This window comes from Pelophylax lessonae (assembly GCF_965119305.1).
Source record: "Pelophylax lessonae genome assembly, chromosome: 5".
In the NCBI taxonomy this organism is placed as follows: domain Eukaryota; kingdom Metazoa; phylum Chordata; class Amphibia; order Anura; family Ranidae; genus Pelophylax; species Pelophylax lessonae.
This window is the reverse complement of record NC_138772.1, coordinates 84,954,015-84,968,613: the sequence shown is the minus strand read 5'-3', so window position 1 is coordinate 84,968,613 and position 14,599 is coordinate 84,954,015. Positions and strand designations below refer to the sequence as shown.

At 44.8% G+C, this 14,599-nt stretch overlaps 1 protein-coding gene across 2 annotated transcripts in view; it reads right to left on the bottom strand.

Moving 5' to 3' along the window:
• SVIL (supervillin) overlaps positions 1-14,599 on the bottom strand; it is a 314,402-nt gene that overhangs the window by 83,626 nt on the left and 216,177 nt on the right. For both annotated transcript variants that reach the window (XM_082259451.1, XM_082259450.1), the window contains one exon: positions 6,705-6,855. In XM_082259451.1, coding sequence (XP_082115577.1) covers positions 6,705-6,855 — 151 coding nt within the window. The remainder of the gene's footprint in view (positions 1-6,704; positions 6,856-14,599) is intronic.

Genomic DNA, 14,599 nt, shown 5'->3' with positions numbered 1-14,599 from the left:
GACCATCTTCGTTCTTGCTCTCAGTGTGAGTGTGTGTGCGTGTCCTTGCCTGTGGTGCCCCTAGGCCCGTCCAGAGAAAATGTGGGTGCATGTTGGGCTATCCATGATTACCAGTAATCTGTTTTCTACTTGTCTGGATCCTTAGGGAAGCCCAATAATTGGTGAAACGTTGACCATACAGACAGCAGCTCATCACGTATATCTGTTGTAATCCTATATGCACTTTCCCCGACATATCGGTATCAGCCCCGGAACTGGCCGATATTGCTAATATTTTTGTGACGTCATTCTGCCTTCTTAGGCCGCCTCCCTCGCCTTGGACAGCCTCGTCTGGAGTCGGGACTAGTCTTGCGGGAGTGTATCACAGCCATACATCCACCCACAGCAGCCTGGTGACAGCCAGCCACCCACAGCCCCTGTACCAGCCAGCCAACCACAGACAGGGTGCCAGCCAGCCACCGCAGGTTGCCAGCCACCGCAGGGTGCCAGCCAGCCAGCCACCCACTACAGGGTGCCAGCAAGCCAGCCATTAAGCATTAAACAAAAATGTAACATGTTCAGTAACAGATTTGTGTCAAAAATTGTCTTTATTTTTCAAAACTTTAAATGTACAAAATATCGGCCGATACCGATACATTGTGACCAAAATATCGGTATCGACCCTGAAAAAACCATGTCGGTCTATCCCTAATATATATATATATATATATATATATATGCATTTACAGATATTGATTAAATAGCCTCAAGGTGGTCTGGCAGTGGTGTATATCTTTTCAACACTATTTTAAATTTTTATAATAAAGATCGATGTAATTTATCTGATCGAATAACCATCATGTTGGCGTTCTAGTCCGTGATAGTAGGTCACTGGCGTTTTGTCTCCGGTTTATGCCTGAATAATGGGATTTTTGACTTACTGTAAAATCCACTTCTCTGATGTTCATTGATGGACACAGCTCCCGATTCTTCCTAACCATTGAGTTATACTGCCCCCTACAGAAGGACATAAGACAGGAAAAAGCTTGACTACCCCTTTGGGCAGTCCCAGGGTCTATACACCCACTTCCAGGTATAGGCACCCAGTTTTGTTACAAGCAGTGTCAGAAGAAATCCAACGCCACAAAGGGGTGGGTGCTGTGTCCATCAATGAACATCAGAGAAATGGATTTTACAGCAAGTCAAAAATCCCATTTTCTTTTTCGTTCACTGACCGAGACAGCTCCGGATTCTTCTTAACCATTGGGACGTCCCTAAGCAGTGTTAAACATGAGGGGTGGGAAAACATCAGAAAGAAAATCCCAAGGCTAACCATAGCCAATCAGGTAACAGAGCTCTACCATAAACTGGAACTCACCTGAAAAATACACCCTCAAAGAGGACCAGGTTCTCTAAACAGCAGCAAAGCAAAACCTTGCCGCCAAAAGAAGCATTCGCAGGTGCCAACACAACCACTTTACAAAAAACTGACGCATGATGACGGAAAGCCCAGGAGGCACTAGGCGCATTAATAGAGTGCGCCTTGACAGGGCAAGGAGGAACCTGACCCTTGATGGAATAGGCTTGAACCGCCATCTATCTGATCCATCTGGAAATGGTTGCAGAGGAAGCAGACAACCCTTGTGAAGTCCGTCCGTGAGCACAATAGAGTGTCTGACTTCCTAAAAGACTCCGTAGCTGCCAGGTACACATTCAAGGCATGCAAGGCAATGTCCTTGGGATGTATTGGCCTAGGACACAGGGAAGAAAACACAATGTCTTTAGTCAAATGAAAGTCAGAGACCACCATAAGAAGGAATGACGGACAGAGGGGAAGCACCACCTTATCCTTGTGAATCACCATAAGGTGAATGACAGGATAACGCCGCCAGTTCCGACATCCTGCGTGCAGAGGTGAAAGCCACCAAAAAAGGCCACCTTCTAGGACAGCGAAAGCAGGAAGAGCTTTCTAATATTTCCAAAGGGAGGCTTCTGTAGAGCTGAAAAAAACTAAATTAAGATCCCAGGGCGGCAACGGAGCCCGCACTGAAGGAATCAAATGTCGAACACCCTGAAGAAAGGTACGCGCCAGGGAGTGTGTGGCCAAAGCCCGTTGCAAAAAATAAAAAAAAACGCCAAAGCCAAACCCTGGCCCTTGATGGTACTCAGGGCCAATTGCTGTTCAACCCCCCGTTGAAGGAAGGTTAAGATCCGATCCACTGAGAAGGAGCGAGGATGAACCACAAGAGACACACCACGGAATGTACATCTTCCACATACAACGGTAGATTTTCCTAGAAGTAGATTTCTTAGCTTTCAACGGTGTAGGAATCCAACTCGGACAAACCTCTACCCTTCAGCACCTGGCGTTCAACAGCCAAGCTGTCAAAAGACAGCGACTGTAAGCAGTATGGAAGATTGGACAGCAGATCCTCCCTGAGAGAAGTACCAAAGGAGCATTGGCGACCAGCCGTACCAGATTGATGTATCAAGACTGGTAAGGCCAGCCTGGAGCCACTAGAATGAGCAAAATCCTTTTTGCCTCGATCAGGCACAGGAGTCGTGGCAGGAGTTTGAGAGGACTGGAACGAATCGGCTGCCACTTTAGAATGCGGGCCACTTACCGAGCCGCCAGGACCCTTCTTGTGCCCCCTTGGTAATTGACCTAGACCACGGCAGTGGCCTTGTCTGAATTAATTTGTATCGGACACCCCTGAAGACAAATTGTCCAATGAGCCAGACAAGTCTGATCTTTCGGAGATCCAGTACATTAATCGACAGTCTGGACTCTGCCACAGATCTTCGGAGCACATCTCTGCCGAGTATGCCTCCCCACCCGGACAGGCTGGCATCCGTGGCGACAACCGTCCAGCACATGGGGAAAAGGATTTGCCCTGTCGAAGCACCAGAGAACGAAGCCACCTCTAGAGACCGTGGATCCTTGTCCCATTTCACCAGAATCTCTTTTGCAGAGATATTGTGTGGAACTGTGCAAACAGACCGCCTCGAAGGTGGACACCATCAGGCCCAGCACCCCGGAGGGATGACTGCTGAACAACAGAAGCTGAATTGTCTCCTGCAATGTCTGGAGTTCTTCCAGAGGAAGAAACACTCTGGCTGAGGCCGAGTCCAGAGTCAGACCCAGATAGTCAAGTTTTTGAGGACAGAAGCACAGCAGACTTCTGAAGGATCAGAATCCAACCGAACTCCTGCAGAGTTCGCAGAGTAATCTCCAGATGTCCATCAGAGCAGTCGGAGACTCCACTCGCAGAAGATCACCCAGGTACCCCAGTACCGCGATCCCCCGCTGACTCAAACAATGGCAGCATCAGGGCCAACACTTTTGTGAAATCCACGGCAAAACGGAGGAAGCACTGGTGACCGGCACATATTAGAATGTGCTGGTAGGTGTCCTTGATGTCAAAAGAAGCGAGAAGAAAACCCCCTGATGTAGGAAAGCCACTACCGTGCAAATGGACTTCATGCAGGACTTCAGTAACCACACAAAGCAGTTTAGAGCCATGAGGTCCAGAAATGGACGTACCTTGCCTTCCTTCCCGGGCACTGTAAAGAGGTTTGAGTAAAAACCCCCTGAAAAAGTTCAGAAGTTGGGACCGAAACAATCACCCCTTAAAGTAACAAGTCTTGCACTGCCCCAAAGAGAACCTTTCTGGAGGATGAGACCGAACTTGATCTTGTAGCCTGAGTGAATAACTTTGCTGACCCACTCGTCCTGTACCAGGGAGGTCCATGGATCCGGAAACCAGCAAAGATGTTCCCCCCCACCCCAGATATGGGTGAGGGCGCCCCTTCATGCAGAGCCAGCCTTGTCCGCGGGTCTGGAGGAGTCTGCTCATGGCTTACCCAACCAGGTCCTCTTTAAACCTCCAGTAGAGGCCTTGACTTTTGATCCCTGGCCTTGAGACCCTGAGGGATGAAAAAACCTCTCATGAGCCCAGATTGGTCCACGTCTTCAATGGGGCTCCTCTCCCCCCCCCCACCCCCGTGAGACCCTCAACAATGTCATCCAAGGAAGATACAAACAGCCGATCCCATACAAGGGGGAGATCAGATAAGGCCTTCTTAGAAGTCTGGTCCGCAGACCAGTCTTTCAGCCAGATAATACGCCGAAGGACCACTGCTGATACAAGACAACCTTGAAATCAAGTGAGCCACATCCAAAAAAGCATCACAGAAACTGTAGCCCCTGGATCAACTGATCTGCAAGACGGGGGAGGCAGTTTCCCCTCCAGGTTCCGGCGTAAAAGTTTAGCCCACTCAGTCAGAGTTTTGTGACACTAGGGCAATAGTAGATACTGGCCCAAGTGCCGAAGCAGCTACGGCGAACATATGATAGGCCAGAGCCTCCGTCCTCCTATCAGCTGGATCTGTAAAGGCCGGGGCTAATCAACCAGAATAAAGGTAGTTTTATTCAACCTGGAAACCGACGAGTCCGCTTCAGGTGGGACTGTCCACCTTTTAAGCAGTTAACGCTCATAAGAATAACTGCAAGGCAAAAACACTTAGGAACCACTGCGTTTTAGACAACCTCACTGTTTTGTGACAATGTTGTCAAAGTAAGTAGAAAGGGGAACACCCTCACCGCTTTGGTAGGTCAGTGGGTGCAGAAAGGGACCGGCGTCTCCGACGCAGCATTAGCCGCAACCTCCATTTTTTTAATTTTAGGCACCGACACAAACAATGCATCCACCAGCGCCTTTTCACATAAGGCTAAAAGGAGCAGAGGAATCATCCCCGCTATCTGAGCACTCAGGGGGCATGGACGTAGACCCAGCACGGTGACTCACGTTCACGGTGGATGAAACAATTTCAGGATCTGATGTAACAATCAGGAGGGCCGCTGACCGCGATCCCACAAAGGGGACGCCGACCGAGGGTCCACCAATGGGCCACCTACTGGACCCCACAAAAAGGGGACAAGGGGGGGTCACCCTCCGAGCCCCTCCATAGAGGTCCGCATAATAGTAAAATAGCCCCCTAAAAAGGGGCCACCCGGGTTGAGGTGGACGCGCAGGCAGGGTACCCTGATGGTTCCGCAGTGCTAAAAACGGGCCCCACCCAATAAGAGCGGCAAAGCGGTCCTCAAAAAATTAACCGCCCCCACAGCGCAACCTCTTCCAAGGGATGGGCCAATCTGACCCCATGGCCAAGCAGGCCGCTAACCAAGGCCTACATTTTTGTGGAGGCCCACCTGCAAGTGCACGGATCCCAGTATGGCAGATGCCCAAAGGAAGAGTGGGGGCTTCAGCCAAACTCACGGGGCCGCCCCTCCCCACAGAGGCACCCGACTCGGCTGCATAGCCTAGTAGGCCGCAAGCTGCGGCCTAAATTTTTATGGGCGCCCAGCCGCGAGCCCCAGCGAAGCCGACCACGCAGGGGCAGTGGAGGAAGGGTGGATACCCAAATGGGAGACAGTGGCTTCAGCCATCCTCACAGGGGCCGCCCCACAGTTTCCGACCAGTAGGCCGCAAAGCTGTAGCCTAAATTTTTGGCCGGATCCGGCCACGTGAGACGCAGACCTGCGGGTGCTAAACCATTCACTTCCCCAGCCAAACAGCCACCGCAGGGAGCCCAGAGGACATCCCTTCCCTAGTCAGGATGGCAGGGAACCCTGCTCAACCCCCCGTTGTGCACCAGGAAACACTCAGTCAGCAGCAACTCCAACAAGCCCCCCTTGAGAGCATGTGGCAAAAGCCAGCTCATAACCTCACCAAGGGTGGGGGGGGGGGGGTTAACTCGCAGGCCAGCCCCTGTCCAGTGGGGCTATGTCATGGCCAACCAGACGGGGGGGGGGGGGGCTCTGGATCTAGATTATCCAGTCCGTCGCCCAGGCCGGCAATTGATTGCAGATTCTCAGAGAAACAAAACAAAGATAGGAAAAAATTCAATTTAAAAAGAAAAAAATTGCCAGGACCAGAGATCACAGCAAGCAACTAGGTCCTTACTCCTGAAACTAGGCAAAAAAACTAAGTGCCTACAGCTGAGAGTGGGTGTAGACCCCCTGGGACTGCCCATAGGCGTAGTCAAGCTTCTTCCTGCCTAGTGTCCTACTCCTGTAGGGGGCAGTATAACCCAATGGTTAAGAAGAATCAGGAGCTTTGTCCATCAATGAACGAAAGAGAAATGCTCTTGTTCCTTTTGGATGAAGACTTTAAAGTTCTCCCTTACCTTTCTATTGGAACCAGCATTACCTTTGTGAGCAACTTGAGCTACAGTAGCTTTTCTAATGGATCAGACTACATGGGCAAGCCCTCGTTCCTCATGTGCATCAATGAGCCTTGTCTGCCCATGAACTGGTCACTGGTTTTCTTTCCTTGGACCACTTTTGGTGGTTCTTGACCGCCGCAGACGGGGAACACCCCACAAGTGCCGCAGTTTTGGAGTTGCTCTGACTCCGTCGGCTAACAATTATAACTTTGACCTGGTCAAAATGCTCATATCCTTACACTTGCCAATTTTTGTTCCTTTCAACATATCAACTTTGGGGGCATCATGTTCACTTCCTGCCCCACTTTCAGATACCATTGTAACAAGATATTCAATGTTATTCACTTTACCTGTCAGTGGTTATAATGTTATGGCTGATCTGTGTATTTATACAACTGCAAATTTAATGTGTTGGCTTAAAAAGCATAGCCTGCAACTGCAGACCATACACACCCAAATTGACAGAAAACAGACAGCAACGCACTCGGGACACAAACCTTTTTTAACCATGCGCCCAGCAACAGTGAACTGAGTTGAGTCATTGGCAGCACCTAATCCTTTCGACTTCCAGGCCTCTTCTCTTACTGTGATCTGCTGCTTCCTTTCTTCAATGCTCATGTGCAACCCATTGCCAGAAGTCACTCTTTGCTTTAAAAAAAAAAAATAAAAAAAAAGTCAATACGTTTTTTAAAGCAAAATGGCGGAAAAAAAAAATCCAGAACATTTTTTTAAAGATGAAAATAGCATGCTTAAAGCGGAACGAAACCCTCCAAGCAGGCTGCAATTTTAGCCTCTGAGTCTGTATGATCTGCAGTTATAAGAGCTGCGCGTGAGCAGTTAAAAACAGCTATTTGATGGCTTGAGAGTTCAGTTGAGAGCACAAGCAACTGTGACAGTTTTTTACAGCATGCCTTGAAAGTACAGTGACTGTTTTGGGAAATAGTTAACTCGATGGGTTTAGTTCCACTTTGAAAGCTTTTCTGTCAAAAGTAAACGATTGACCCTTCATTAATTTACTGATATTCAGTATGTATTTATGATCACATACTGCCTTATTCAACGGAGAAGAGCAATGGTAACATTCAAACTGCAGAAGAACATAGCAACCGATCGTCTCTTCCTTTCTTTCCAACTGTAGGAAGTTGAGGAGGGTGGCCTCAATGTAGGCATTTAAACGTACAGTAAGGTCATGAGCTGCACGATTAATCGTTAAAAAAAACACGATCTCGATTCACCCACCCTCACGATCTTAAAACTGCATTTCCTCAATTCATGCAGAGCACAGCTGTTCTCTGCTCACTCTTAGGTGTCCATTTATGAAACTGAATTTTTTTCACCGTTCACTTCTCGGCAGTTCTCCGGGGAAAATTATCACCTCTGACACCCTTTTTATGAAGCGGTGAACTTCAGTTCTCACAGGGTGATCAGAGGAGAAGTTTTTCCTTCGAGAACGGCCGTTAATAGGCCACCTGTAATCTCATGAGACAAAGAGATTACAGTACAAGAAACCGTTTAAAAAGCAGTGATAGATTATCACTGCTGAGTACATGTGCGTTCGACCCCCACTAATATTAATAAAATAATTAGTCCCCCTACTTAAATTTACATATATACGGCATACACACACACACATACATTTTATATATATATATATATATATATATATATATATATATATATATATATATATATATATATATATATATATACACACACACACACGAAAAAAAAAAAAAAATATATATATATATATATATATATATATATATATATATATATATATATATATATATATATATATATATATATATATATATATATATATATATATATATATAAAAATATGGCAAGGGGACATGATTACTGTGTTGGGGGGTCTGAACGAGGAAGAAGGAAGTCGATAATATTCTTTTCCCCCCTCAGTTCTCCCCCGATTCTGTCTTCTCTCCCCGATTTCTCCACCTCCAGGCTGGTGAATCTGGGAGTGTGAATTCTGACCCAGATCACCAGTGAAGTGTGGAGATCGCAGCTTCATAACCTGGCCATTTCTGCGTCTGTCAATGAAAGATTCTCTATGTGTAGAGATGATCAGCGGAGAACATGTTCTCCCCCGATCATCTCGGTTTCATAAACCAATAAAGATCGGAAATGAGCTGCGATCAGCAGAATCACTGCTCATCTCCGTTTCATAAAAGGACACCTTAGCTATCAAAAAAAAGCAAAAAAAAAAAAGCCTCTAGCAAAATGTTCATCACCATTGCTGGGGCTGGGAGAGAACTATAAAAACAATGTTTTACAATGTATCATTTCGTTCTTCTAGATCAAAGGCATGAACTTCCGTCTGTAAATTAGGGCAGTTTAACTTCTTAACCACTTAAGCCCCGGAAGATTTTACCCCCATTCCGACCAGGGGGTATTTTACGACTCGGCACTGCGCGACTTTAACTGACAATTGTGCGGTCATGCAATGTGGTACCTAAACGAAATTTACGTCCTTTTTTTCCCACAAACAGAGCTTTCTTTTGGTGGTATTTGATCACCTCTGCGCTTTTTATTTTTTGCGATATTAATAAAAAAAGAGCGAAAATTTTGCAAAAAAATGACATTTTCAACTTTGTCTTTTAAAAAATATCCAATATACTCAATTTATGTATTTTTTTTTGGCCAAAATATATTTAGCTACATGTCTTTGACAAAAAAAAATTCAATGAGCGTATTTTTATTGGTTTGCGCAAAAGTTATAGCGTCTACAAACTATGGTGTAAATACAGAAATTTACGCAGCTTTAATTTTTGACTGCCTATCTCATTTCATGAAGTGCTAAAATGGCAGGGCAGTACAAAACCCCCCCAAACTACCACTTTTTGGAAAGTAGACATCCTAAGGAATGTTCTGAGAGGCATGTTGAGCTCATTGAATATTTCATTTTTTTGTCACAGGTGTTTGAAAAATGACTAAAATTTTTTTTTTTTTTACACAAAGTTGTCATTGAAATGATATATTGCTCACACATGCCATGGGTATATGTGTAATTACACCCCAAAATATATTCTGCTGCTTCTCCTGAGTACAGGGATACCACATATGTGGGACTTTTTGGGAGCCTAGCTGTGTACGGGACCACAAAAACAAATCCCCACCATCAGAATTTCAAAGGGCGTACATTTTTCATTGCATTTTCTCACTACCTCTAACGGTTTAGGAGGCCCTGAAATGTCAAGATACCACAAAACCCCCCCAAATGACCCCATTTTGGAAAGTAGACACCCCAAGCTGTTTGCTAAGAGGCATGGTGAGTCCATGGAATATTTTATATTTTACCACAAGTTTTGGGAATATTACTATTTTTTTTTTTTATTTTTTTTTTTTACACAACGTTGTCACTAAAAGATAAAATTCTCACACATGACATGGGTATATGTGGAATTACACCCCAAAATACATTCTGCCACTTCTCCTGAGTATGGGGATGCCCCATGTGTGAGACTTTTTGGGAGCCTAGCTGTGTACAGGACCGCGAAAACCAATCAACACTCCCAGGTTTTCTAATGGCGTAAATTGTGCATGTCACCTCTGCACTACCTGTCACAGTTTCGGAGGCCCTAAAATTCCAAGATAGCACAAACCCCCCCCAAATGACCCCATTTTGAAAAGTAGACACCCCAAGCTATTTGCTGAGAGGCATGGTGAGTCCATGGAATATTTTATATTCTGCCACAAGTTCCGGGAAATACATATATATATATATATATATATTTTTTTTTTTTTTCACAAAGTTGTCAGTAAATGAAATATTGCTCACACATGCCATGGGTATATGTGAAATGACACCCCAAAATACATTCTGCTGCTTCTCCTGAGTACAGGGATACCCCATGTGTGAGACTTTTTTGCAGTCTAGCCGAGTACAGGTCCCCGAAAACCAGTCCCCGCTGTCAGGCTTTCCAAGGGCGTAAATTGTTGATTTCACTCCTGACTACCTATCAGTTTCGGAGGCCCTAAAATTCCAAGATAGCACAAAACCCCCCCAAATGACCCCATTTTGGAAAGTAGACACCCCAAGCTATTTGCTGAGAGGCATGGTGAGTCCATGGAATATTTTATATTTTGCCACAAGTTCCGGGAAATATATATATATATTTTTTTTTTTTTTTTCACAAAGTTGTCAGTAAATGAAATATTGCTCACACATGCCATGGGTATATGTGAAATGACACCCCAAAATACATTCTGCTGCTTCTCCTGAGTACAGGGATACCCCATGTGTGAGACTTTTTTGCAGTCTAGCCGAGTACAGGTCCCCGAAAACCAGTCCCCACTTTCAGGCTTTCCAAGGGCGTAAATTGTTGATTTCACTCCTGACTACCTATCACAGTTTCGGAGGCCCTAAAATTCCAAGATAGCACAAAACCCCCCCAAATGACCCCATTTTGGAAAGTAGACACCCCAAGCTATTTGCTGAGAGGCATGGTGAGTCCATGGAATATTTTATATTTTGCCACAAGTTCCGGGAAATATATATATATATATTTTTTTTTTTTTTTTTACACAAAGTTGTCAGTAAATGATATATTGCTCACACATGCCATGGGTATATGTGAACTGACACCCCAAAATACATTCTGCTGCTTCTCCTGAGTATAGGGATACCCCATGTGTGAGACTTTTTTGCAGTCTAGCCGAGTACAGGACCCCGAAAACCAATCATCGCCTTCAGGCTTTCCAAGGGCGTAAATTGTTGATTTCACTCCTGACTACCTATCACAGTTTTGGAGGCCATGAAATGCCAAGACAGCACAACCCCCCCCCCCCCAAATGACCCCTTTTCGGAAAGTAGACACCCTGAGCTATTTGCAGAGAGGCATGTTGAGTGTTTTGCAGATCTCACTTTTTGTCACAAAGTTTTGGAAATTGAAAAAAGAGGAAAAAAAATGCATTTTCCTGTTTTTTCTTCATTTTCCAAAAAAAATTAGAGCTGCAAAATACTCACCATGCCTCTCAGCAAATAGATTGGAGTGTCTACTTTGCAAAATGGGGTCATTTGGGGGGGGGTTTGTGCAATCTTGGCTTTTTATGGACTTCAAAACTGTGATAGGTAGTAAGGAGTGAGATCAACAATTTACGCCCTTAGAAAGCCTAAAGGTGCGCATTGGTTTTCCGGGTCCTGTACGCGGCTAGACTGGCAAAAAGTCTCACACATGGGGTATCATTGTACTCAGGAGAAGCAGCAGAATGTATTTTGGGGTGTCATTTCACATATACCCATGGCCTGTGTGAGCAATATATCATTTACTGACAACTTTGTGTAAAAAAATAAAAAAAAATAAAAAAATTTTTTTTCCTCGAAACTTGTGGCAAAATATAAACTATTCCATGGACTCACCATACTTCTCAGCCAGTAGCTTGGAGTGTCTACTTTGCAAAATGGGGTCATTTGGGGGGGTTTTGTGCCATCTTGAAATTTCAGGGCCTCTGAAACTGTGACAGGTAGTCAGGGGTAAAATCAGCAATTTACGCCATTAGAAAACCTGAAGATGTGGATTGGTTTTCGGGGGCGCGTACACAGCTAGGCTCCCAAAAAGTCTCACACATGTGGTATCCCTGTACTCAGGAGAAGCAAAAGAATGTATTTTGGGGTGTCATTTCACATATTCCCATGGCATGCATGAGCAATATATCATTTAGTGACAACTTTCTGTAAAAAACAACAACAAAAAAAAAAATAATAATTTTCCCGAAACTTGTGGCAAAATATAAAATACTCCATGGACTCACCATGCCTCTCAGAAAAAAGCTTTGGGTGTCTACTTTTCAAAAAGGGGTCATTAGGGGGGTGTTTGAACAGTTCCGGCATTTTATACTCAATCTTATCCACACATCACCCACTCTTCTAACCACTTGAAAACCAAGCCTTTTCTGTGCCTTTTTGTTTACATGAAAAAATATTTTTTTTTTACTAGAAAATTACTTTGAACCCCCAAACATTATATATTTTTTTTAAAGCAGAGGCCCTATAGAATAAAATGGTGGATGTTGCAAATTTTTTTGTCACACGGTATTTGCGCACAGATTTTCCAAACGCAATTTTTGCGAAAAAAATACATTTTTTTTAATTTATTGCACAAATACACTATACAATTCCAATTTTTTTGGTAAAATTTAAAAGATGATCTTATGCCGAGTTCATAGACACCTAACATGACATGCTTTAAAAATTGCGCATGCCTGCGCAGCGACAAAAACGTATGTACATTTTTGAAAACCTTTAAAAGTCTCTACAGGTTACCACTTTAGACTTACAGAGGAGGTCTACTGCAAGAATTACTGCACTCGATCTGGCGATCGCGGCGATACCTCACATGCATGCTGCAATTGTGGTTTACATATGACACTAGACCACCGCTTGCGTGCGCCATTGCGCGCAAGCACCGGGGGTAAGGGGGGGGGCTCAATTTTTTTTTTTTTTTCTTTTTTCTTTTGCTTTTTTATGTTATTTTGACACCTTTCCTTTAATTTTTTTTTTTTTTAAATCATTTTTATTGTTATCATAGTGAATTTAAAAATCCCCTATGATAGCAATCTGTAGTGACAGGTACTCTTTTTAAAAAAAATTGGGGTCTTTTAGACTCTAGATCTCTCCTCTGACCTTAACGCATCTGACCACACCAAAATTGGTGTGATAAAATACTTTCCCAATTTCCCAATGGCCCTGTTTATTTCTGGCGAAACAGAAGTCAAAAAATGCTCGTAGCCTCCGGCATCTTAGGCCATAGAGATGATTGGAGCCATTCTCATCTCCAATTAGCTCTATGGTTAGATAATTGAACCACCGGCTGCACTCTCGGGTTAACCGGTGGGACAGGAGAGCCAGAGAAAAACCATGGAAGGCTGCGGAAGGCGGCGGTGGGGGGGGGGGGGGGAGGCCCCTCCCACTGCATGTAAAAGCAGTCTAGCGGCCAATTACCTGCTAGAATTGCTTTTACATGTAAGCCGACCGCTGGCTGTAAAAAACGATACCAAGATGATGCCTAAATCTGCAGGCATCATCCTGGTATAACCACTCAAAGTCCAGCAACGTACCAGTACATTGCTGGTCCTTGTTTGGCATATAGGTTTTTTTTTTTTCATGCAGCCTGTGGGCTGAGCGGAAAAAAAGAGAACCTATCAGAAATCAGCACAGGAATAATGCGTAGTATTACTCATCATTAACCACCCAAACAACCACCCACTGAATTTAATGATGGGTATACACGACACTATCCACGTATACCAAAATAGGATTTTAACTGCAGTGCTGAAATCAGAAAATCACCACAGCTGCTATCAGCAAAGGTATCCATATATGCTGAGCGCAAACGCTGTTTGTGTCAGAATATATAAAATCAATGCGTGGTAGCCGACGAGGGACCTGCAAGAGAAACAGGTCACAAAAGAATGAAAAAACAAACAAAGGACATTGAAAAAAAGTATAGTAGGAAGGAGTAGAAGGACATATAAAATTACTGACACCACAACAGTTTTTGGATCCTTTTATTTTTCTTTCTAACTGTTCCTTTACTTCTTGATTTGGGAGGGACTGCGATCATCTGCGATCTTCTCTTCCAGCTTGGGTCTCTCAAAATGTCGATGGACATCCAACATCCTTCGAGACCCTGTGTTTATGTGCCCTACACTGTGTCGTGCTGTACCCTACGCTAATAATCCACTAGTGTATGGTAGCGCTCGAAACATTCCCCGATGCAGAGACCAGGTTGGTCAGGACATTTGGGACAATAATAACGGGTGTCACGCCTAAATCCGCGCTTGCTACAGACACGACATCTTCTTTGGGGCCATCTTTGGGTAGGGGTACTCGGGAGGACATGTGAAAAATGCCTCTCATGCAGCCGGCTCACTGCATCTGGAAGGGGAAGTTGGGCAGGCATGCCTCCTGGGTACAGGTAGGCAAGGATGATCTCTTCCTGGAATTCCCGGAAAGATCCAGTTCGTCCTGACGCCCTGTATAGGACAAAGGCGTTCAGCATAGCCAATTGGTATAGGTAAACAGACACTTTTTTGTACCAGCGTCTGGCTTTACGGGCAACTAAATACGGCGCCAAAAGCTGGTCGTTAAGGTCCACCCCTCCCATGTTAAGGTTATATTCGTGGACACAGAGGGGTTTCTCCATAACGCCAGTTGCCGTAGGGAATTTGGATCGTCGTGTCTGGGTGAAGGGAGGACAGAACATAAACATCCCGTGTATCCTTCCACTTCACCGCAAGTAATTTGTCCGTTTTCAAGCAGGCTCTCGCCCCCCGACTAAGACGGGAATCTACAAGCCGTTGGGGGAAGCCCCGGCGATTAGGTCGCACGGTGCCACATGCGCCAATTTATAAATCGAGAAGGTGACTA